Genomic DNA, 21,457 nt, shown 5'->3' on the forward strand with positions numbered 1-21,457 from the left:
AGCATCCACGTAACGATTTGGGACAAATAAGAAAGAGGTTGATTCTTTTCCCACTTAGGTTTGCTTGATTATTTTGGGCCTTTCTCTAAATAAAGGTGTGCACAGGGAAGTAGGCCATGAGCTGTGAGTGAAACGAGAGATTTTCAGCATCAGGGCTTTTAGGACAGAGGACATCTGAGGTTAGAACAGCTGTAAGTCAGTAAACCACACACAAAAACAGACCAAGACTGCAACCGTGTAATTTGGACAGTTGTATATTTGAAATAATTATCTGCAAGAGAAAGCTGAGTGTTAGCAGAAGGGTGCAATCAGCTACATGCTTGCTGAGCACGAGCTGCTTTCACAGGATCTCACTTGTCTTGCTTTTGTCTCTGTGCAGGAAATGGACAGTCAGCTGCTGCAGCTGGGAGATGTCTCACATCATGCTCCAGTGCTTTTGGCTTGGGCGCTGCTCCGTCATACCATAAACCCAGAGGAGTCAACTAACGTTATCAGGAGAATGGGCAGCAATGCTATCCAGCTGAATGTGTTCCAGTATCTGACGAAACTTCTGCGATCATTGAGCAGTGGGGGCAAGAATGTGAGTTCTTACAGTCGTATATGTAAGCTCTTTAAGGCTCTTAACTACTAATGATGTAAAGGTGTCTTGGGAAGTGGATGATTTTGAACCAACGTTCATGCAAACTAAAGCTGCTTTGAACCAGAGCATGCAACAGAGCACGTTTTGTCATGTCACCTTCTTTCAGTGAAGAGTAAAAGTCAAACTGATACTAAACAGATTTTTATGATGAAATAATAATTAAAAAAGAATAATACAAAAGAAACTTTTGTAAGTTGAGGAGCTATATCTCCTTTGAACAGAATAGACTACTTTAATCACATTTTTTGATTTCCCTCCATAGGTGTACTTGCCAGTGTAGGTCTAGAGTACTAGCTGCTCTAAGTCTGCACTGTTCTCTGTATACAGTTTCATGAGACATCACAGTGTATGAGAATAAATGACCTTGTAGGCAGACACCAGTGAAAGCAAATCGTTCTGATTTCTCTGAACACTGAATGCTTCTTTTTTTTTTTTTTTCCTCTGTGTTTTGAAGGTGTTTTTAATGATAATGGTAGAAGCAGTGAAATATTTTGTGCTGTGTGTAGCTTCAGTGGTGACTGCTTCCTATTTTGTTGCCCCTTTGCTGACTGCAGCAAGGATGTACAAAAGAGGCAGTTACTCAGAGGTGCCCACAGTTTGTAAAGGAGACCAAGCACTGTTACACAGTCTGCTCTGTAATTCATAATCTTTCCTCTAAGGGTCTTGTGTATTCTTTCTTCCCAGTGTACTGTCAGCACAGCTTGTATGTGTATTTATGGGCTTCTTTCCTTTGTCCTGACATCACTGGAGTTACATACGTTGGGCAATCAGCAGGTAAGCATCCAACACTCATCGCATCTGTTATCTAATTTGATAGAACTTTGCATAAGTGATGCAAGTTACTGTTGTTAAATTTCAAGCCTGCATTTGAAATAGCAAACCTTGTGATTTAGATCGATCTAAAAGACTGGCTAAATTTGCATTGTGTAAACCAGTGTTCAGAGGTGTTTACTGCTTAATAGTGAAACATTGCATATCTTGCCCTTGGAAGTCCTATGGATTTGGAACTAGTTGTTGATGTGTTGTGTGCAAAGCAATGGAAATAATACATACTCGTAGTATGTATTATTTCATACTCAATACATACATTTTAAGTTTAAGAAGACATCATATAGCCTTTTGCAGATTTAGTGGGCATGTTTGTCCTGGGCAGTCCACTCCTTGGTAAGGAGCATGGTGTTAGACTTTCCATGTGGACTGAGTTTGTGCGTGGGGGGTGTTTCCCTCTGTTCTGACTAGAGGGATTAGTTCCATCTTAGCTAGTAAGCATGGAAACTTAAACTCTAAAGATGTGACAGAATTTGTTTGGGATGTGAACTTTCTATGTAAAGTTAGCATTTAACTTCTCTTTCCTCTCTTCCTTTGAAGGATATAATTGATGCTGCGTGTGAAGTTTTGTCGGCTACCAGCATTCCTCAGCTCTTCTGGAAGACGGTGAGTGTGCTGGCAACTTCTTTGACTTACCTTGCTTATAACAAAAACCTGATAAAAGATTCCTTTTTAGGAAAAGAACAGACTGATCATATTTAGTTTGCTCGTTTTTAGAAGGCCCTGAGGAGCCAGTGTTTGTTTGTATCTATCTTTGATTTACCTTTGCCCTTTCCTGCCTTTTAGGTACATCCTTGGCTTTACTCTTGAAGGATACTGGAACAAGTTTTAATATAGGTGATAGTTTAAACCAGGGCTGGGATTGCAAAGATTGAACTAACTGCTGGCAAAAGCATCATGCTTATTTTGTTGTTGTTACAGAAATAGGGTGATGTGTAATGCATTAGTCTTACTTCTTGCCTTATTACTTGCACAATGCCTCATGCTTTAGTCTGTACAAGGACTGGAGTGATACTTTTGTGCATGATTAATGTCAAATGTACAACTTAAAGAAGCTATATCCTTATGCTGTACTGAGAAAGTTTTATCATTTCTTTGTAACAATAAGACATTTGTTTGCTGCTTCTACCACCAGGAACCAACTGCAGGTCTGGGCATTATCCTGGACAGTGTGTGTGGGATGTTCCCCCATCTTCTTACTCCTCTCCTTCAGCTGCTCCAGGCCCTTGTGTCAGATAAATCTACTGCAAAAAAGGTACAGGATCTCTTCTGGTGTTTGGGAGATGATTTATTTCAAGACAGGCATAACATGTTATGTGATAATGCTGTGTGATTCTCTTCCCACTATAAGTACATATCTCATTTACAATCTTTGATAAAAGCTTTATGTCTGTTATCTAGGACAGGGCACCTTTTAAGTCCTTTTCTGTTGCAGGGTACTGTTTTCTGGCCTTTAGTAAACTCTCCAACTCTGATGGCTGAAGATAAATTCAGCCATTAATTCTAAAAAATCAGATAAGTTCTATCTAATTTTTCGGGTTTTATTGTACTTGTAAGAAGTTTCTGATTCATTAGATCAGACTTGTCTGGACGTGTGAACCATATAATGTTTTAGTAGGGTTGACATATTAGAAGGTTATTGTCTACATAAGGAAAACTTGCCTATTCCTGGAAATGACCTCACTGATTAATTTTTAAGAGGGTCTGGCTCTTCGGTTATATTGCTTAAGCTCTTTCTCTATGCAGGTATACAGTTTCCTGGATAAAATGTCCTTTTATATTGAGCTGTACAAGCATAAACCTCCTGATGTGATCTCTCATGAAGATGGCACACTTTGGCGAAGACAGGCTCCAAAGCTCCTCTATCCTCTTGGTAAGGAAACTGCGCTTAACCTTTTCTTATTCAGGTGTTTTGGGGAATTTAGTTCTTCACCTGCTTTCTAACTCGTGGGGAAATTTGTGGCTTGATTTCACTTGCTTCTTCTATCTCTAGGACTAGGTCAGACAAATCTGCGGATACCTCAGGGAACAGTGGGCCAAGTGATGCTGGATGATCGAGCTTATTTGGTACGATGGGAGTATTCGTACAGCAGCTGGACACTGTTTACCTGTGAGATTGAAATGCTGCTCCACGTTGTTTCAACAGCAGGTGAGATAGGCTGGGAGTATAAAAGAGAATAAATAATTGTTCTTTGGTATCAGCTTGAGGTTAACAGCAGGATTGAGCAGCTCTGAGTACTTCTGGAAGAGCTTGGAGTAGTACCCCAGAAACCTGCATGTGTTTTAAATTATGATAATTCACTGCAAAAGGCCAAGAGCTTGCAGTGAGATTATATGAATTTTAGATGAGAGAAAAGCTGAGATACAAGAAAGAAATGATTTTTGGTATGGGGAACAATCCCAAGGATGTGTGGTAAGATTAATGTGCATTATTCTAAGTTTCTTTACTGCGTAAGTATGGTTTTTGCATTCTGATGTTAGTTTGCTTTATGCAGATGTGATTCAGCATTGCCAGAGGGTGAAGCCAATCATTGATCTGGTTCATAAAGTCATCAGCACTGATGTATCGATAGCAGATTGCCTTCTGCCAATCACGTCGCGAATCTACATGCTGCTGCAGAGGTAAGTCACTGACCAGCATGGAGCTAACAGCAGAGTACCTGAGAAGTAGTACAGTGAGCTGGAAGAACAGTTAATTAGCTATTTTGCCAAAAGATTTGAAAGAAGTGTATCTCAGTGCTTCAACTCCCCGAGGCAGGTGTTCAGTAAGGACTGTTCTGGCTACACACTGCTGAATGCTTTGATGTAGCAGAATGACCCCTCTTTCACTTTCGTGAGTTGTACAAGTTTATCCATTTAAAGGCTTTTTTATTGGTAACTAGACTTACATAAAAGGGGAATAAAGCATACAATTAGAGCAGTAACTTCCAGGTAATAAAAGAGTTACACTTATTACCTATCCCCCCCCAGTCAATCTGCTGGATAGTCATTGTTCACTGTGCCAGCCTGCTGTCTACTGAGCCTTGCTTCTTGCAGTAAATTGATCTGATTCAGGTGTGAGGGAGAGCTGTCAAGTCTAGACTGACAGTGCAGACTAGTGTCTGCACCAGAGCGTAGGTTTTGTGCTTGTGTGCTTCAGTGAAGGAAATGCTTTTTGAATCACAGCAGCAGTAGATAGGCTAGCTCACAGATGGCAGTGCATTTTATGCATAATATTTCTCTTTTCGAGGCTGACAACTGTAATCTCTCCCCCTGTGGACGTTATTGCATCTTGTGTCAATTGCTTGACAGTACTGGCTGCTCGGATGCCAGCCAAGGTAAGAATCTTCTGGGTTTTCTAGGTTTGAGAACTAGTAGACATGTAAATGTGAATGAGAGGGAATATCTCTACTTTTTTCTCTTGCAGGTTTGGACTGACCTTCACCATACGGGGTTCTTACCATTTGTTGCCAATCCAGTGTCCAGTATGAATCACATGATTAGGTATTCACATCCTCCCCCCCAACCCCAGCTTTTATTTTTTTTTTGACCTGAACTGTTCATAACATAAGACCTTTTTGCTGGTGTGAAATCTGAGGTTTGTGGAATCTGTGCATCCAACATCTCTCACTCATGTCAAAAATGCTGCTATTCATACAACAAACCTTCGTGCTCATTTCACAGTGCAGAGGGGATGAATGCTGGGGGCTATGGAAACCTGTTGATGAGCATAGAACAGCCTCAAGGGGAGTACAGCGTTACCATCTCCTTCCTGAACCTGATCACAACTCTTGTCCGGGTGAGTGCTTCTGGAGTGGTCTGCTTGTGAAGTCAGCTGTAGGCTGTTATGATAGGAAAGTGAAATACAGCAGTGTCTGGCATCCCTTGGGCCATGGGTCTGTATGAGTAATCACTGGTTGGCACTTCCTGCTATGCTACAGTTTGTGCTTCCTGTGGTTATTTCGAAAAACGGCTTTGATTTATCATATCTACAAGAGAATAAAAATAGCTGGTAATTCTGTGTCCTCAAGCTCAGTGGTTTTCTCATGCTTCAAAGACACGTGACCTATCTTCCTACCAAAGATCTCGTGTTATTTTAACCAGAAGGGGAAAGTTAACATTTCTGTTTCTCCTAGGGACAACTTGGTAGCACCCAGAGCCAAGGACTTGTGCCCTGCATTGTGTTTGTCCTGAAGGAGATGTTACCAAATTACCACAAATGGCGTTACAACTCTCATGGAGTGAGAGAGAAAATTGGTAAGGATATTTGAGAGAGGAGAAGTTGAAGAGATTAAAAAGGATCACCTGTCTTATTGGAGAGAATTTGTGAAATTTTCCCACTTTTTATCATACCTTTGCTAGCAGACATTTAGGATTTGCTTTCTGCATTTAATAGTATTGCTAGATGCTGTGATTTGTTTAGAGATATTACAGACTAGGCAACAGATCTTCCTGAAAACTGAGTAGTCCATTCTCTCTCTGTTTCAGGATGCCTAATTCTGCAGTTGATTCATGCTATACTGAATTTATTCCCTGAAATGGATCCTCGGAGTAGGTAAGATGCATGACAGGTTTCAGATCTGCAGTAGCCTGGCTTACAGTGCAGGAGGGCTGTGTCACTGTCTTTGTTTCAATTTTTGGATATAAGTTACTAGGAGAGAAATGGCATGCTTGTGTAGAGTGGATTTCAGTGCTTTTCTGCATTACTGAGTACAGGAAGGGTAGAAAAAGATTCGGGATAGAGCAAAGTACATTGGTTTTTATAACACCTGATGAAGAAAGAGAAAATATATTTTGGGGAACAGACTGACATCCACTTTCCTATTTGGTATATCCACTCTGAAGAAAGTGGAAGAAAGAATGAAGTAGGGGCTGGCAGGGGCGTGGAAATTCAGAAATCACTTTATGGTAGTTTACTAAGTGCTAGGTGGGAAAGTCCTGCACATGATGATGTCCTGCGTTGTTTGTGTCTCCCAGCAGTGCCCCTAGCCTTCAGTCCTTGTGCATCTTCAGCCTGGCCAACACTGAAGCGGGGCAAGCTGTCATTAACATCATGGGAATCGGTGTGGACACTATTGATATGGTAATGGCTTCCCAGCCTAGTAGGTGAGTTTTGTCTTTTATTTCAATAGTGTGAGGGACGAAGCAACAGATATTTGATAATATTTGAGATGTAGCTTTAACTGGATTGTACTTAATTGGGGATCAGCACAGTGACTATCCGTGGGAGCCTGTCTTGTATGTTCAGGAGGAGCAAGCCTTATTTGTTACAGATCCATGTTTAGTCTTTACTACATGCTCTCCATTTCGTGTGGTTATAGAATAATAGGATGGTTTGGGTTGGAAGGGACCTTACAAATCATGTAATTCCAACATCCTGCCACGGGCAGGGACATGTCCCACCAGACCAGATTGCTCAAAGCCCCATCCAAGCTGGCCTTGAACACTTCCAGGGATGGGGCATCCACAACTTCCCTAGGCAACCTGTTCCTGTGACTAACCACCTTCAGAGTAAAGAATTTCTTCCTTATATCTAATCTAAATCTACCCACTTTTAGTTTAAAACCATTACTCCTTGTCCTATTACAAAACTGTCTGTTAGGAGTCCCTCCCCAGCTTTCCTGGAGGCCCCCTTTATTGGAAGGTTGCTGGAAGATCTGTTGGGGTTGTTAGAAGGTCTGTGTTGGGGTTTGTATTTCAGCAGCTGTTACGTGGTGACATGACAGTGAGTAAAAATGTCTTACAACCTGTGACTGACAAGAGTATGGAATTTACTCTTTGAATGTTGTGCAAATAATAAATGACAACTGTTGACACAATTACTTTGTTTTCATTTTTGAAATGCAGTGATGAGACACAAGGCCAAGGTCAGCTGCTGATACAAACAGTTAAGCTGGCATTCTCAGTTACCAATAACGTCATACGGTTGAAGCCCCCCTCCAGCGTGGTGTCTCCGTTAGAGCAGGCCCTTACTCAGCATGGTATGTATTTCCTTGTGGGGATGCCCTGGGAAGCTGTGGGGTTTGTTATGTGCAAAGAGTCAGTGAGTTTCTCATTACAAACAGAGTTTGTGATGGTTCCAGAAAGTGCTTTCTAGTGATGGGAGAATTCTCCATCCTCTGAGGCATTATTCTCCACAAGGGAATTTCATTAGTATTAAGGAAACATGGCTAATTTTTTGCTGCGTTGTAATAGGATGGGTGTAGTTAGAGAATATAGTAAATCACCTGCCATTAGTTATCATCTTACTGGGCCCATGCCTTGGTCTTCTGAAAGACTGACCTAATTCTCACCTTCTGTTATGAAAGTAGTTCTGTTAAATAGTCAGATCTTATTGCAGCTTTTTCTCTTCGGTCTTAACTGTGTTCAATTCAGGTGCTCATGGAAACAACCTTATTGCGGTCTTGGCCAAATACATCTACCACAAGCACGACCCTGCACTTCCACGCCTGGCCATCCAGCTGCTCAAGCGACTGGCTACGGTAAGATGAGCCTCACAAGAGCTCCTTTGCTTCTCCCCTTGTGACTGATTCCACCACTGAAATTCTTTCAAGATATTTTCAGGCTTGTTTGTATCTGGGAGCTTAGTGCAAGTCATTTGAAGGTAGAGTGGACTGAAAGTTGTATGTCAGAGCACATAAAGTATCACACAAAGAGCCCTTAGTTTTTTTAACACAATACTCTGCTGTTTCAGAAGTCTCTCTGCATCTCAGTGGGAGTTTTCACGAGTGGGGTGTTTTCTGCAGAGTATTTTCACCTCCAGTTGACCTATTTTCACTTTTTTGAAAAACTTTCTCAAGGTACATCCTCAGATGCTCTTCCTACACCTTAAATTTAATTCCTTTAAGTTTTTAAGAGGAGTTTTCAACTTTGCCTTTCAGACATGCTCTTTTTGGCTGCTTATACTTCTTAGATTGTATTTGCAGTTCTATTTAAGCGTTTAAATCCATCTCTTTTTAATTTCAATAAGCATTATTCAGAATCTGTTTTCTTTGTCCTTTCCGGTCTCCCTTACAAACAGATGATAGATAAAGCAAAATTGACAGAGAAGAAAATTTAGATCACTTTGCAAGATTCTTCCATCTTAACGACAGTAACTGTTACTTCTGAGTTCCCTTATATATATTCCTAGATTCACTGTCAAACATTTTGGAGTTTCAATTTAAAATGCAGGTCACTTTTATAAATAGAGAAGTTATCCTTTTTTTCCTGATGTTATTTTTTTCCTCTTGCAGGTTGCTCCCATGTCTGTTTATGCCTGTCTTGGCAGTGATGCTGCTGCTATCCGTGATGCCTTCCTCACCCGCCTGCAGAGCAAGATTGAGGACATGCGTATTAAGGTCATGATACTGGAATTCCTTACAGTTGCAGTGGAGACACAGCCTGGACTCATTGAACTGTTCCTGAACTTGGAAGTCAAGGATGGCAGTGATGGGTCAAAGGTAGAAGAGCAGATATTTGCCTGGGAACTCACTAGTCTTTTATTGTAGTATTCCTAGGAGTCTTGTGGCATTGGTCTCTAAAATGCAAAAGGTCGTGTATGTAGCCTGATGTGCCTAACGTAAAGGTAAATGCAGCATGTGCTTGCAATGAATGGATGTGCTGTTGTCCCAGCTTCACTTTTCCCTACAACTGAAGACAAACTTTCCCCAGTTTTCAAGGAAGATACCGAGTTAACATAAGAACATCTGTACTGGGTCAGAGCAAAGATACCTGTGACTTTCTCTCTTGACTCCTGACAGTGGCCATTCAGTGGGAAGATTGATACACAATGGATGGTATCAGTTTTCCAGAATACCCACTCAGTCTCTAGTGTGCTGCAGTTAGAGGTTGTCTTGGGTTGGAACCTTTTTTAAGGCACTTGGTCTTACCAAATCTTAGCTTAGCTCATTTTTTTTATACCCCTAAAAATATACATTCTTTTTCTCCTGTTGCATGTTCCTTGTAGTCATTTACAAAGTTTGTCTCTGCATCACATACTCAAGATTTATTTGTGCGTGTGTGTTTTGAGTGGAATTGAGCACATTCTGATTTAATAGGTGCCTGCATTGTGGAGCTGTAACCTCTCTCATTTCCTTTTGCTTTAGGAATTCAGCTTAGGGGAGTGGAGTTGCCTCCAAGTAGTCTTAGAGCTGATAGACTCCAAACAACAGGAGAGGTACTGGTGCCCTCCCCTCTTACATCGTGCTGCCATTGCCTTCCTGCATGCCCTGTGGCAGGACCGCCGAGATAGTGCCATGCTGGTTCTGAGGACAAAGTGAGTTGTTTTCCTACAGTGTGTTTTGCTGCCTTTTTTCCATAACACTTTTCTTGGGTTCACCAGACTTCTCAGGGACAATTGCATCCCAGTCTTTGCGTGTCTTGGTAAAAGTATGCAGTTTGTGGGCTCTGAGCTTGATCTGTACTGTCTCTGGGGAGAGAAGATGAGAAGCCCACATGTGTGTGTTCAGAAGCAAATCTCTGTTGTTCTGTTTCTTTTGGAAATGCAAGATTATGTAGCTGTGCTCTAAAGGGTATTTTCTGTGACATTTGGAACAGTCAAAATACTTCTGGGCATGTGGTGTGGGGGAGATAACTGATACTACTTCTGCATGTATCTTTTAGGCCAAAGTTTTGGGAAAATTTGACCAATCCACTGTTTGGGACCCTTCCTCCACCTTCAGAAACATCAGAGGTGAATTAACTGCCTTCATTTTGAGTAGATGCATGTTCTTCTCATAGTGGGTTTCTGAGAGTGGCTGTGGCTCTTTGTGCTCGCAGCTTTCTAAAAAGAAGTGTGATCAACTGATTCAAACACCATGCAGCAGCTGAAGCATGCACTGTCTGGCTTTGCAGAGACTAGCTGTATAACAACGGACAATCTTTTGAAGTTCTCTTTTTTTTTTTTTTTTTTTTTTTTTTCCCACATGTGTAGCAAAAATAGATGTTATCTAGCACCTGTGTTAACACTCTTTGGAAGGTGTGCTGTATGTGGTGTATCTGTATCCATACCGTGTATGCTGTTTGATAGAAGATCTTTTTTAAGGCATACCCCAGGCTAGCTGGTATCCCAGAGGAGTTGATTAGGTTCTTTGCATTCTTTTCTGTGGGAGTTTTCCTCTTCGTTATGAAGAGCCTGTGCTCTCGCTCAGTTTGACTGCTGCTTTGAACCCAGCATTCTTTCCTTATCCTCGCTGGTCTTTGGTCAAATGACATAACTACTCCTATTTCCTGCAAAACTGGATGATCAGTCACTGCGAGTGGGTTGGTAGGGTTAAATCAGAGTTCCACTCGCTCTGCAGAGCAAAGTGCTCAGATTTTGCTTTTTTTTGTCTTTGCAGCTCAGTGTCTTGGACACCTGTGCGTTAATCATGAAAATCATCTGCTTGGAGATCTACTATGTTGTCAAGTGAGTCTCTGGTAGTCCCTTCTCTAGGCAAGAATGTTACTACTTTCCTTGTATGCCAGAACAAGAACATACAGTAGTTATTAAAATTAACTGTGAAAGAAGTTATACATACTGCAGTCATTGCTGAATAACATTTTAGCAGCTTTCTCCTACCAAGTTTGTTTTTCTGAACGTAACTTTCCTTTAATATGCTGATCTTGTGCTCTTGATTTGGTCAGGGGCTCACTGGATCAGTCCCTGAAAGACACGCTGAAGAATTTCTCCAACAAGAAGCGCTTCGGTTACTGGTCAGAATATGTGAAGCTCCTGGCATATCATGTGGCAGAGACAGAGGGTAGCAGCTGTGCCTCCGCGACAGAGTATCAAATGCTGATCTCAGCCTGGCGGATGCTGCTCATTATTTCTACGAGCCACGTAAGAGCTACCCTTGTACTTTTTCCTCTTATATCTCATAATAATCTGAAATTAACATTTTGAATAACACAGTGTCAACTTCTAAGGGCTAGCTAGGCCGCACTGCAAATGCACTGTTTCTTTTCTTTTAGTTATGTTGTGTATATGCTTACTACACAAGTTGGTACAAGCATTGTATGAATTTCGAGTAGGTAGTGGTTTGCTGTTTAATAGAACTGAGCATATTGCCCCTCTCAGCAGAGGGGAGGTAGTATATTATTTTTATGGCAATTCTCTTCAGGTTTATAGAATTACTTAGACTTTGTTGAATCAAGCGAGGCAGGGATACCCCACTAGGGAAATCAGCCACTGCTGACTTTGTTAACTGATCATGCACTTCAGTGAGCTCTGTAAAATTGTATCATTTGGCAGATGATAAAATTGGTGAATTCTTAAAGTAACAAAACAGTACAAAGATGTTAGACTGAAAAAAGTGTGTATCTTCTGTTATATGTGGTTGATCTCTGTATCTGTGGTTCTTAGGCAGATATAATGCATCTGACTGATTCCGCGGTTCATCAGCAATTGTTTCTGGATGTGCTAAATGGAACCAAGGTTTTGGTAGGTGTTTGTTCCTCTTGGTTCTAGAATTTCCCAATTGCTCATCTCCTCCATATTATGAGGAATTCTATTTCTGCAGTTGCTTGCCATCAGAGGTTGTTTTAGATCTGGTGAAATTGGGCTGAAACAACGTCTTTCTCCTGAATTGATGAGCGTCTTATAAATCTTTTGCTATGTGCCATTCTTGTCATCAGTGGGTGGCTCTGCAGAGGGTCCTGACTCTGGTCCCCTGTCGCTGGTAGCTGCTGAAGATGCAGCTTGGCCGTTTGGTGATGCTGAGCATTTCAGCATTTGAGTACTGGGCTGAGCATTTCCAGTATGTAACTAGTGGCACCTCTAACTCTTGTAATGTTTCTTCTTAGCTTCTAGTTCCCATGTCAGTATCCTGTCTGCAGCTGGGGTCTATGCTATGTACCCTTCTTCTCATCCTGCTAAAGCAGTGGAAGAGGTAGGTATTTGGATTTGCATGGATCATTATTAGTCACTGCTAAATATAAAAGAAGATTGCGTGTGAGTGTTTGTTCTAGTGAGCTCCCCTTAGTGATTTGGGGAGGAAATTGATGCCTTATCATGGACTGTTCTTTTGGGATGGCAAATACCTGTAGTTTGTGGCTGAAAGAACTTGTAGCAATAAATGTGTGGTTTGGCTTCCTGCTTGCTGGTGAAAAGTGTATCAAAAAGCTTTTGTGATAGTCCTGCACTCTGACTGTGTTGTGGAATGTCTTTAGTGAGATCCAAGTAGTGACTTAAAGTTTGCTTGGAGGAACTGTTTTTATTTGTGTGGCTCATAGAACCTATGATCCACACAGCTCAGTTAAGCCAGTATATTTGTTGAGGGATCTTGTCTAATCTGAAGAGCTCTCCCTTTTTGTTGTCAGCGAGTTGGGTTCTGTGGATAAAATCATAAACTCCTTGACGCAGATTCTGGAGGGAATACTACAGGCAGATCAGCAGATGATGGAGAAAACAAAAGCCAAAGTGTTCTCAGCTCTTATCACTGTGCTGCAAATGAAGGAGATGAAAGGTGAGGTGGTGTATGTACAAGTGTCAAGAGCAGGGCTGCCATGGCTGAATGCTCTCCTAATGCTCTCGTGTTTCTAGTGTGTGTGTGATGCTAGCTGTAGAGCAGGATGTTGGCTGGATAAAACAAACGAGAAAAAGTAGAGAAGCTTGTGGGACTCTGCTTTTTTTGTGGTTTGTTTTAGCTAGTTTTAGTTTTACTGGTCACAATATGCATGTCTTCCCTTGTCTTGTCTTTCCCCACCAATAACCCCTACATTTGATCAGTTTGGTAGAGATGAAGGTAGGATTGCTGCGTGTTTTTGAAAATAGCTTGGCAGGTGTGGTAGGCACACCCCAGTATTGCTGTCTCACAGACTGAATGTAGAGCTTAAACCCTAATGGTAATTTCTAGCTAGAGATAACAAATGCAAACACAAGAAAATCTTAAGAGGGTACATTTTGTTAACAAAAAATAAAATAAAATAAAAAAATGGAGAAACTAGTCCGGTCATGACTCCGGTCACATGTGGGACACTTCATGTTGCAGTAGTACTTGAAGACCCTCAGTGAAATCTGAGCACTATTTCTCTGTGCTGTGCAATAAAGGCACTTGTGGTGTTGAGGAGTGTGTCAGCTTACCTGAGTGTAGTCCTTGTCCCACTGCTTCGGCACTGCAAGTCCATATCTTTCAGAAAATAAATAAAAAGGAGAAATATTTTATTTTTTAAACATTTTTCTTGCTGTTTAATTTGAATTTTCGATCATGGTGGCAAAAGGAGGTGCAATTTCCTATAGTGGTTTTGATGAGAACGTAGTACTTACATGACTCACGGAACATAGGCTGCATGCATGGACTGGTACCAGCAGTCTGGAGAAGTGGGTAAGAAATGCTGTAGTGAGCAGCTATGGAATGATCTGTCCATAGCAGTACTTGCTTTGTGCTTTGAAATGTCATGAACTTACTTGACTTCCTGGGAATACTGTATGGTTTTTATTATTCCAGTGGTAATCTTATCACTGACTGCATCCTCCTAGGTTTAATCATCTAACCTAGTTACAGTTCCTGGCAATCTGCTTTGTAGGTTTTGAAATGAAAATAGTAAATACTGCCTCCAAGGAAGGTGTACCGATGATGTTATCAGTTAAACTGGAAACCGAAGTACAAGAATTGCGTGTTAACTGTTGTCTCTCCTGTGAATGTCACAGTGAATGAGATCCCACAGTACTCCCAGCTGGTGCTCAGTGTGTGTGAAACACTCCAAGACGAGGTCATTGCCCTCTTTGATCAGACTCGGCACAGCCTCACCCTGGGAGATGCTGCAGATGACAAGGACAGCATGGAAACAGACGATGTCTCCCGGGTTAAACACAAGGACCAGCGAGATGGGGTAAAAGACCTGTTTACCTGATTTGCGGTGTTTTTCTCTAAATAAAAGTTCTGTGTATGTTTGGAACAACTTGCCCTCGCAGCCTGCTGCCTCCAAAAAGGAAGCTTTGGCAGTTTCTACCTGAGGATTACTCCATGGCTTTTTGGCACATGTCAGTCTGGGAAATTGACTGTTGCTGCCTTTCCTTCAGATCTGCCCTAAGGATCATTGTCACAACTGCTATTAGAGCGAGGAATTTTGCAGAGTATAAGGGACACCGGGTGCCTTAATTTACAATTCTGAGAACGATTGAGCTTTAGATCATCTTGTGAAATGCTTTCAAGATATATTTCTGTCTTGGTATACATGTCAAGCCTCTACCTTGCTCTCCTTTCCAGGTATGTGTTTTGGGTCTGCATCTGGCAAAAGAGCTCTGTGAAGTTGATGAAGATGGAGACTACTGGCTACAGATTACTAGGAAAGTCCCTGTACTTCCTACAATTTTTGCTACTTTGGAGATCAGTCTGAGAGTTAAGCAAAACCTTCACTTCACAGAGGCCTCATTACATTTACTGCTGACTTTAGCAAGGACGCAACAGGTGAGATATGCTGAGAAATGAAAACACAGAGCTATACATCTTAATTGCAGCCATATATCTTGTTATTCTGTCTGCGTTGCAGCTGAACAGTGTTCTGTAGTTAAAGGGATTTTTAGAGGCTAGAAAGCAGTAGGTCCTGTTTGTATGCCTGCTCAGTTTGCCTTGTTCTAGATAGTGATATGTCTAGGATGGACGAGCTGAGCCAGCCAGAGCAGACCTGTAATTTAGAGCAGGCACTTTCACTCAACATGTTCTTTTGCAATGCAAATTATCCCAGCTATTTAAAGCAGTATTAAACGTTGGAACCTAGTTTCTCATTAGTTGCAATAAAATGTTATTTTTCTACTACAAATTCAACTTTTTGTTGGACTTAAGGTGAAAGCAAGATAATTCCGTAGCCAGCTCTTTTCAAAGATTAGGTATTTACCAAATCAGATGATACAGAAAGAGTTCATAGTAGAGTTATGCAGATCAGATTTTACTGGAAGAACAGTGTTGCTTTTCACAATACTGAATTTTTAACAATATAGACGTGTGATGAAGGCTCTCTAAAAGGGTGGTGGCAGTGCAAAGGGCAGAAATACGTAATGCAGAAGAAGCCTCTTTCTTCATAGGGGAGATGCATACAGATCTTAATGGTGGTTTGTTCTGTGCCTTGCAGGGAGCAGCAGCAGTGGCTGGAGCTGGTGTCACACAGAGTGTCTGCCTGCCCCTCCTGAGTGTGTACCAGCTCAGCAGTAATGGGGCCATTCAGGTGGGTGCTTCTGAGTGGGAATGTGCCAGGAGAGCTTGCCCTGCACTGCCTTGCAGGCTGTGGCTGGGGAGGAGCCCTTGGGGTGTGGGAGTACAGCAGCTCCCCTGGAACGTGGAGGCTTCCAAAATGAAGGGAAGGGGCTGTGGCATGTGTCGTGCTGGGCAGCAGTGTAAATAGGTCATTTGTTGTTACATCTGTTTTCTTCAGACATCTGCTTCATCTCGGAAGTCTTTGGATGCTCCCTCCTGGCCTGGTGTGTATCGTCTCTCCATGTCCCTGATGGAGCGCCTTCTTAAGACGCTGAGATACAACTTCCTGACGGAAGCAATGGACTTCGTTGGTGTCCATCAGGAGAGGATCCTTCAGGTATGTCACGTACTTCCTCTGTGATGGCTCGCTTGGCTTCTCTGTTGCAATAGCAGTGGAAACGTGTCAGAAACTGTAGAAGCACTGAAAAGACATTGCTCATGTCTCAGAAAGATTTACAGTAGAATTAAATAGTGGGAGAAGGCAGGAAGCCTACAAGCCATACAGTGAGGCAAGGGATGGTCGTTGTGGTGGTGTTAGAGCTGGGCAGTCACCATCTGTTGGTGCTGTTCACACTTGGGGGTGTTACAACTTTGCTACAGGTGCTGAATACACCCACTCAACACAGCAGCAGAATTGAAGGTTTGATGGGAACTCACTTTGTGACTCTCTGCTCTGAAAAGAAGAGAGTGAGAGCCTTGCTCAAGTAGTGAAGATGCAGCAGTCAGAGCTCAGTTGCCATTCAGGCTGGTGAGCTCTCGTGTCCTGCAGTACTGAAATAGCTGCACTGGGTGGGTTGTGTCAGGTGCTGTTTGTACACAGGTGGTGAGTTCCCCGTTCAGAAGCAGGCTCCCCAGACAGATAACTGCCTTCTCATATGGCAGCACAGTTTTGGAATGCATTGACCTTTGGATAAGAATATGAAGTGCTCTGAGTCTCTGACCCATATGCTGCGTGACTACTTTTGTGAAAGCATTCTCTGTCCTTAAGGGCAGATCTCTGCACCTTCAGCTTTTCCTTCTAGAGAAGGGAATGGACTGGGCTCCCTGCATTAGCTGTCACTGTTCTGATGTATTTCTCTGTCCTTTCCAGTGCCTGAACGCAGTACGGACAGTACAGAGTTTGGCCTGTCTAGAAGAGGCTGATCACACTGTTGGCTTCATTCTCCAGCTCTCAAATTTCACAAAGGAGTGGCATTTCCACCTGCCGCAGCTTATGAGGGACATGCAGGTAGGGGTCAGGATACTGCTGTAGATAATAATTGTGTTGGAGTGCAGGAAGTTGGATGCGGTAAGAGAAAGTGGCACTTCACTGCCTTTTTATTACGCTCTTTTAGTAGGAATTATCACTGAGGTCATTTAAATGTCTGTTCTGTAACGTGATTCTGCCTTGTCCTGAATCGAGTAAGGAAAGGTAAATGTGTTGGGGACAGAGAGATGGTAGCTTGGAAAAGCGACCTGGGGAATTCCACGTCTGACTCCCATTTCCCCGTGCCAGGTGACTCTGAGAAAATACTGGGAAATCTAGAGAGTGCATGATTTTTTATGGTCACACTGTTCTGTTTAACTGGCTTTTCTGGCTTCCACCAATGGCAATAAAAGGATGGGATTTGATCTTTTACGAAGTTTCTTCCTCATCTTATTTATTTCAGGTGAATCTGTGTTACCTGTGTCAGGCCTGTACCTCCCTCCTGCACAGCCGCAAGATGCTCCAGCATTACCTACAGGTGAGATGGGGATCCTAAACCAAGTTAAGAGTGTTGTGCACCTATGCTCCCTATTAAATGGCAAATATTACTCAATATCCAGGCTCTCTTCCCAGCAGTGATTACTAACAATCGTCAATAGCTAGGATTTTCATCTTTACATAGCAAAAAAAAAAAACAACCTTCAAATGAAGACTTTGCAAACTCTGTATTGTGTAAATCCAGTCCTTAAGAAACAGCAGCCAGCGCCTGAGTGGTGCTGTTACCATTTTAGAGCTGCCTACACTGCAGCAGGAAGGCTGCATTGCTGTAGTGTTCGGTAGGGCCATTAATTAAGACACTACTGCTGTGGTGTCCTTGATGTGGTTTAATTTGGTTAAGAGATAGAGCTCTTTTCTTGGAGAATCCTTTGTTGAATATGAGGTGGAGGTAATGGGTTGCTACTGCTGTGCTCTTTCAGCACGACTAAGGCTTGGCGTGTGATGATTAGGGGTTCTTTTCCCAGAATGTGAGATCTGAACAGCCTCTGCAGCAGCTTCCCTAGAATTCAGTGCCTCCCCTGATGCACACTAAGTGCAGATTCTCATACTTCCAGCAGGTGATAGAATTTGGGTGCCTTATTTCCTCATTGCTTTTGTTTGTTGCATTTATTTCCCTGAAAGCATCAGCCTTAGTGCAAAACAATCACGCCTGTGTCCAAGACAGTTTTTTCTTTCTCTGCAGACAAAAAATGGCGACTCCCTTCCATCGAGTGTGACTCCACGAGTGCAGCGTAATCCCCAAGCCTCTTCCAAACATCCCAGCCCTGAGTCAGAGGCAGCAGAGCAGAAGGCACTGCTCATGGTGCAGTACAGCCTCTTGAAGATCCTCAGCAAATCTCTTGCTGCCCTGCGCCATTTCACCCCCGACGTCTGCCAGATACTCCTTGATCAGGTAGGGGAAGAGGAGAGATGCTGCTACCTGGGTGGGGAAGCTTCCAGCATCCCAAGTGACATTTTGGGTCCGTGAAGTGAGGCACAGCCTGTCCGGCTTGAGGCAGTGACCTCACTCTACATCTGTCTGCTGTCCTGCTGCACAAAGCAGGAAAGTGGGGTGCAAGGAATTCCCCTTGCACTGGTTATCAGGCACTGGTCTGAAAAAAAAGCCCAGTAACCCAGCTGGGTTTGTGTGCTCAGCCTGTCAGTCTTTGGAGAAGGTCACCTCTTGTTCTCCTGTGTAGGTGTGACCTAGTGGCTGGTCTCCAAGTGCAGACAAGCAAGGTGTAATCCTTGAATCTGGCAGTGTCCTGCTGCTTTCTTCTGGATAGTTACTTCCTTTTCCTTGTGCTGCCTGCAGGTTACGTTTACCTGCAGTCATTGCTTCAGCTTGCCACCGAGTGGCAGACTACACAGCTACACAATTTGGGAGCTGTGTGGCTCTGCTCATGCATGTGAGCAGAGCTGTACGGTCTGCGTGTGCAGAGCACTCTTTGCTCTTCTGGCTGCACACTTGAGATTTGGGAAGTGACCTCAGTGCTTAAAGTTCTTCATACAAAAAGTATGATACAGGGACTAAATACTGCTGTTACCATGACAGTAGCATACTCGTGGCCTCAAGGGTCATTCACTCCTCTTTCCTTTTCTCCACAGTCACTGGACCTTGCTGAGTACAACGTGCTCTTTGTTTTGAGTTTCACCACACCAGCTTTTGATTCAGATGTGGCACCTTCCTTTGGGACCCTCCTTGCCACGGTCAACGTGGCCCTGAACATGCTGGGAGAGGTACTGGCATTTCTGTTTGGGAAAGCCCAGCTGTTGCAGTAACCTCAGAGAACTTTTCAACTAATATTTTGAAGAGTGGGAGTATTTATTCCCTTCTATCTGCTGTCTCTAATGTTGTGTTTTTTTTTCCCCTCAGCTGGATAAGAAGAAGGAACCTTTCCCTCAAGCTGCAGGGCTGAATATGCAAGAGGGAACCAAAACCCTCAAGTAAGTTTTCTAACCCTTTTATTTAGTCATGGCTGAGGAGCAGAACCCAGTGTTCCTCAGATCAGAACTGAGATTTGGATGCGTTGGTGTATCTTCAGAGCTTCTCATTCTGAGTCAAAGGAGTTCAGGGAGCCCATCAGAGACTGTCCAAAAAAGCAAGGAGGGATGTTTTCGGGAGGCTGTGTGAAGCCATCCCATTTTAAGTCTGCCACTGAAGATGCAGGTGAAGAGTTGTTTAAAGCTTTTTTTAACAGAAAATTTAAAGCAAGAGTTTCCTGTTGGTCACTGGGGATTTGTACTCTGTAGGTGTCGTGTTTTTTTGGCTATCACTGCTTGAGCAAAATCTGAGCTGCAGCAGCGTTCTGTCATATGTACTCTGTGGGTGAAGCCTTTCTAAGGGCGTGTGACCTTGAACCTGGAACGTTTGGCTCCTGCTGATCTGCGTTTCCTTGCACAGGTCTCTGCTCATGTTTACAATGGAAAACTGTTTCTACCTGCTCATCTCCCAGGCCGTGCGGTACTTGAGAGACCCGGCTGTGCATCCCCGCGATAAGCAGCGAATGAAACAGGAGCTCAGCTCTGAGCTGGTGAGCAGTTTGTACCGTCCCTTCTCACTCTTCACTCTGAGTTGTCTTGTGGGATGAGGTCGTTTGTCCTTGGCTGCCCAGGACAGCCCTTCCCCTGCGTGAGCCGACAGCCTCAGGCTGCACGCAGTGGTGGCTGGTCCCTGTGGCACCTTGTTCGGGGAGGGAGAGGGCTGCGTGCTTGGAAGAACCTAACTGGTTGCGTGCTTCTGATTTCAGAGTACCCTGCTCTCCAGCCTGTCTCGTTACTTCCGCCGTGGTGGTCCCTCTTCACCTGCCAGCGGGGTCCTTCCCTCTCCCCAGGGAAAGTCTGCCTCCAAGCTGGGGCCTGAGGGGCAGGAGCCTTTGTTTCAGCTCGTGCAGGCCTTTGTCCGGCACGTGCAGAGATAGATTGGATCCTGCCACCGCCTCCCTCTGCAGGACTTGCACCAGAACGATTCATGTCCACCACAGAAGGCATCACCGTTGGCAGAGCTTGGAACGAGGACTGGGGCGGGAGGGAGGCCTGGTCCGGGCAGCGTTGTGAACCGAGCTGTGACAGCAGCAGCCAGATCCCGTTGAACTCTTGCGGTGCAGAAGCAGAGTGAATGTAAGGAGAGCTGAGAGGGGCTCCTCACTCAGCAGCCCACGCTCCACCTGCTGGAGCGTCCTGGCCCAGGTACAAGTGCTGAAGAGTCAAAACCTTTATTTTTATAGCTTGTACCTCCCAGCTGGGGCAGCTGTGGCTGGATGGAGAGAGGGGACAGACTTCCCTCTGGGCATTAACTCTGCTCGTAACACAAGGTGCAATCTGCCTCTCCCTCACAGTCAGAGTCCAGTTAAGGCACAACCTAGGGATCAGCCAGCAATTCAGAGACCATCTTTCTACTCCTATTTTTGTACTGAATGGTTCAAGGCAAGATGGTGTATGTGTGCTCACGCCTCCCCTCCACCCTGCAGTCTGTGTGTTGTGTGTGTTTCTGAAGAGCAAGGCCTCACTCAAGGTTTTTAAGTCAAAGTTCCATTGCTCCAGTCTTGCAATTTTTTGTAACTGTGCCCTATTTATACTGATATTAAAACCTTTATAGACAGCAGCTGGATTTGTGGTTTTGTACCGGGTGTCACAGCCTGCAGCACCGGTCTCTCCCTCTTCTGCGTAGTAGTTCTGCATCAGTCAAGCACCAGCTGACAGTGGTGAGTTGTGTCTTGTGAGTGACAATCCAGGCACCATTTGAAGAGTTTATAATCCGAGGTTGATTCCTTTGGCTTTCCCACACCCGCTCCTTCTTTACTCTCCCGTTGGGGAGCTCACAGGAGGTTTTAAACAAGCATTGCTACTCCTCAGGCCTGATGCACGCGGTGTGGGCCATGAGCACAGGTTGCTCTGCGGAGCTCCAAGGGGCTGACATCTGTTGCAGCAGCTGGGGAGGCTGCAGGTTCCAGCTGGAAGAAAGCCTTGGAGGTGTTTGCAGCGAAGTTCTGTCGTGTCCTCATCTCTCCCTCAAACTCCTGAAGGTTCCAAGGCTCAGCATGGGATGGAGACTGGATGAGAAGGTCAGTGACTGCTGCTTAAAATAAAGCCTGAAATTTAGACAGACTTTTCTGAGGTAAGAAATTAAATTTG

At 43.7% G+C, this 21,457-nt stretch overlaps 1 protein-coding gene across 1 annotated transcript in view; it reads left to right on the forward strand.

The window, feature by feature from the left end:
• Nucleotides 1-20,920, forward strand: part of NUP188 (nucleoporin 188) — a 28,223-nt gene extending 7,303 nt beyond the window's left edge. Inside the window, exons 11-44 of the mRNA XM_032200385.1 lie at nt 380-580; nt 1,325-1,414; nt 2,009-2,074; nt 2,604-2,723; nt 3,215-3,341; nt 3,462-3,617; nt 3,964-4,090; nt 4,698-4,785; nt 4,875-4,951; nt 5,132-5,246; nt 5,584-5,704; nt 5,936-6,002; nt 6,425-6,553; nt 7,295-7,428; nt 7,823-7,929; nt 8,683-8,889; nt 9,535-9,704; nt 10,052-10,121; nt 10,768-10,835; nt 11,054-11,249; nt 11,772-11,849; nt 12,212-12,297; nt 12,728-12,873; nt 14,058-14,239; nt 14,617-14,817; nt 15,479-15,571; nt 15,779-15,937; nt 16,691-16,828; nt 17,250-17,324; nt 18,027-18,236; nt 18,932-19,063; nt 19,200-19,270; nt 19,728-19,857; nt 20,074-20,920. Of these exons, the coding sequence (XP_032056276.1) occupies nt 380-580; nt 1,325-1,414; nt 2,009-2,074; nt 2,604-2,723; nt 3,215-3,341; nt 3,462-3,617; nt 3,964-4,090; nt 4,698-4,785; nt 4,875-4,951; nt 5,132-5,246; nt 5,584-5,704; nt 5,936-6,002; nt 6,425-6,553; nt 7,295-7,428; nt 7,823-7,929; nt 8,683-8,889; nt 9,535-9,704; nt 10,052-10,121; nt 10,768-10,835; nt 11,054-11,249; nt 11,772-11,849; nt 12,212-12,297; nt 12,728-12,873; nt 14,058-14,239; nt 14,617-14,817; nt 15,479-15,571; nt 15,779-15,937; nt 16,691-16,828; nt 17,250-17,324; nt 18,027-18,236; nt 18,932-19,063; nt 19,200-19,270; nt 19,728-19,857; nt 20,074-20,244 (4,308 nt within the window). The 3' untranslated portion in view covers nt 20,245-20,920. The remainder of the gene's footprint in view (nt 1-379; nt 581-1,324; nt 1,415-2,008; nt 2,075-2,603; nt 2,724-3,214; nt 3,342-3,461; nt 3,618-3,963; nt 4,091-4,697; nt 4,786-4,874; nt 4,952-5,131; nt 5,247-5,583; nt 5,705-5,935; nt 6,003-6,424; nt 6,554-7,294; nt 7,429-7,822; nt 7,930-8,682; nt 8,890-9,534; nt 9,705-10,051; nt 10,122-10,767; nt 10,836-11,053; nt 11,250-11,771; nt 11,850-12,211; nt 12,298-12,727; nt 12,874-14,057; nt 14,240-14,616; nt 14,818-15,478; nt 15,572-15,778; nt 15,938-16,690; nt 16,829-17,249; nt 17,325-18,026; nt 18,237-18,931; nt 19,064-19,199; nt 19,271-19,727; nt 19,858-20,073) is intronic.
• The last annotated feature ends 537 nt before the right edge of the window (nt 20,921-21,457 follow it).

The sequence above is a fragment of the Aythya fuligula genome, chromosome 19 (genome assembly GCF_009819795.1).
Source record: "Aythya fuligula isolate bAytFul2 chromosome 19, bAytFul2.pri, whole genome shotgun sequence".
Lineage (NCBI taxonomy): Eukaryota > Metazoa > Chordata > Aves > Anseriformes > Anatidae > Aythya > Aythya fuligula.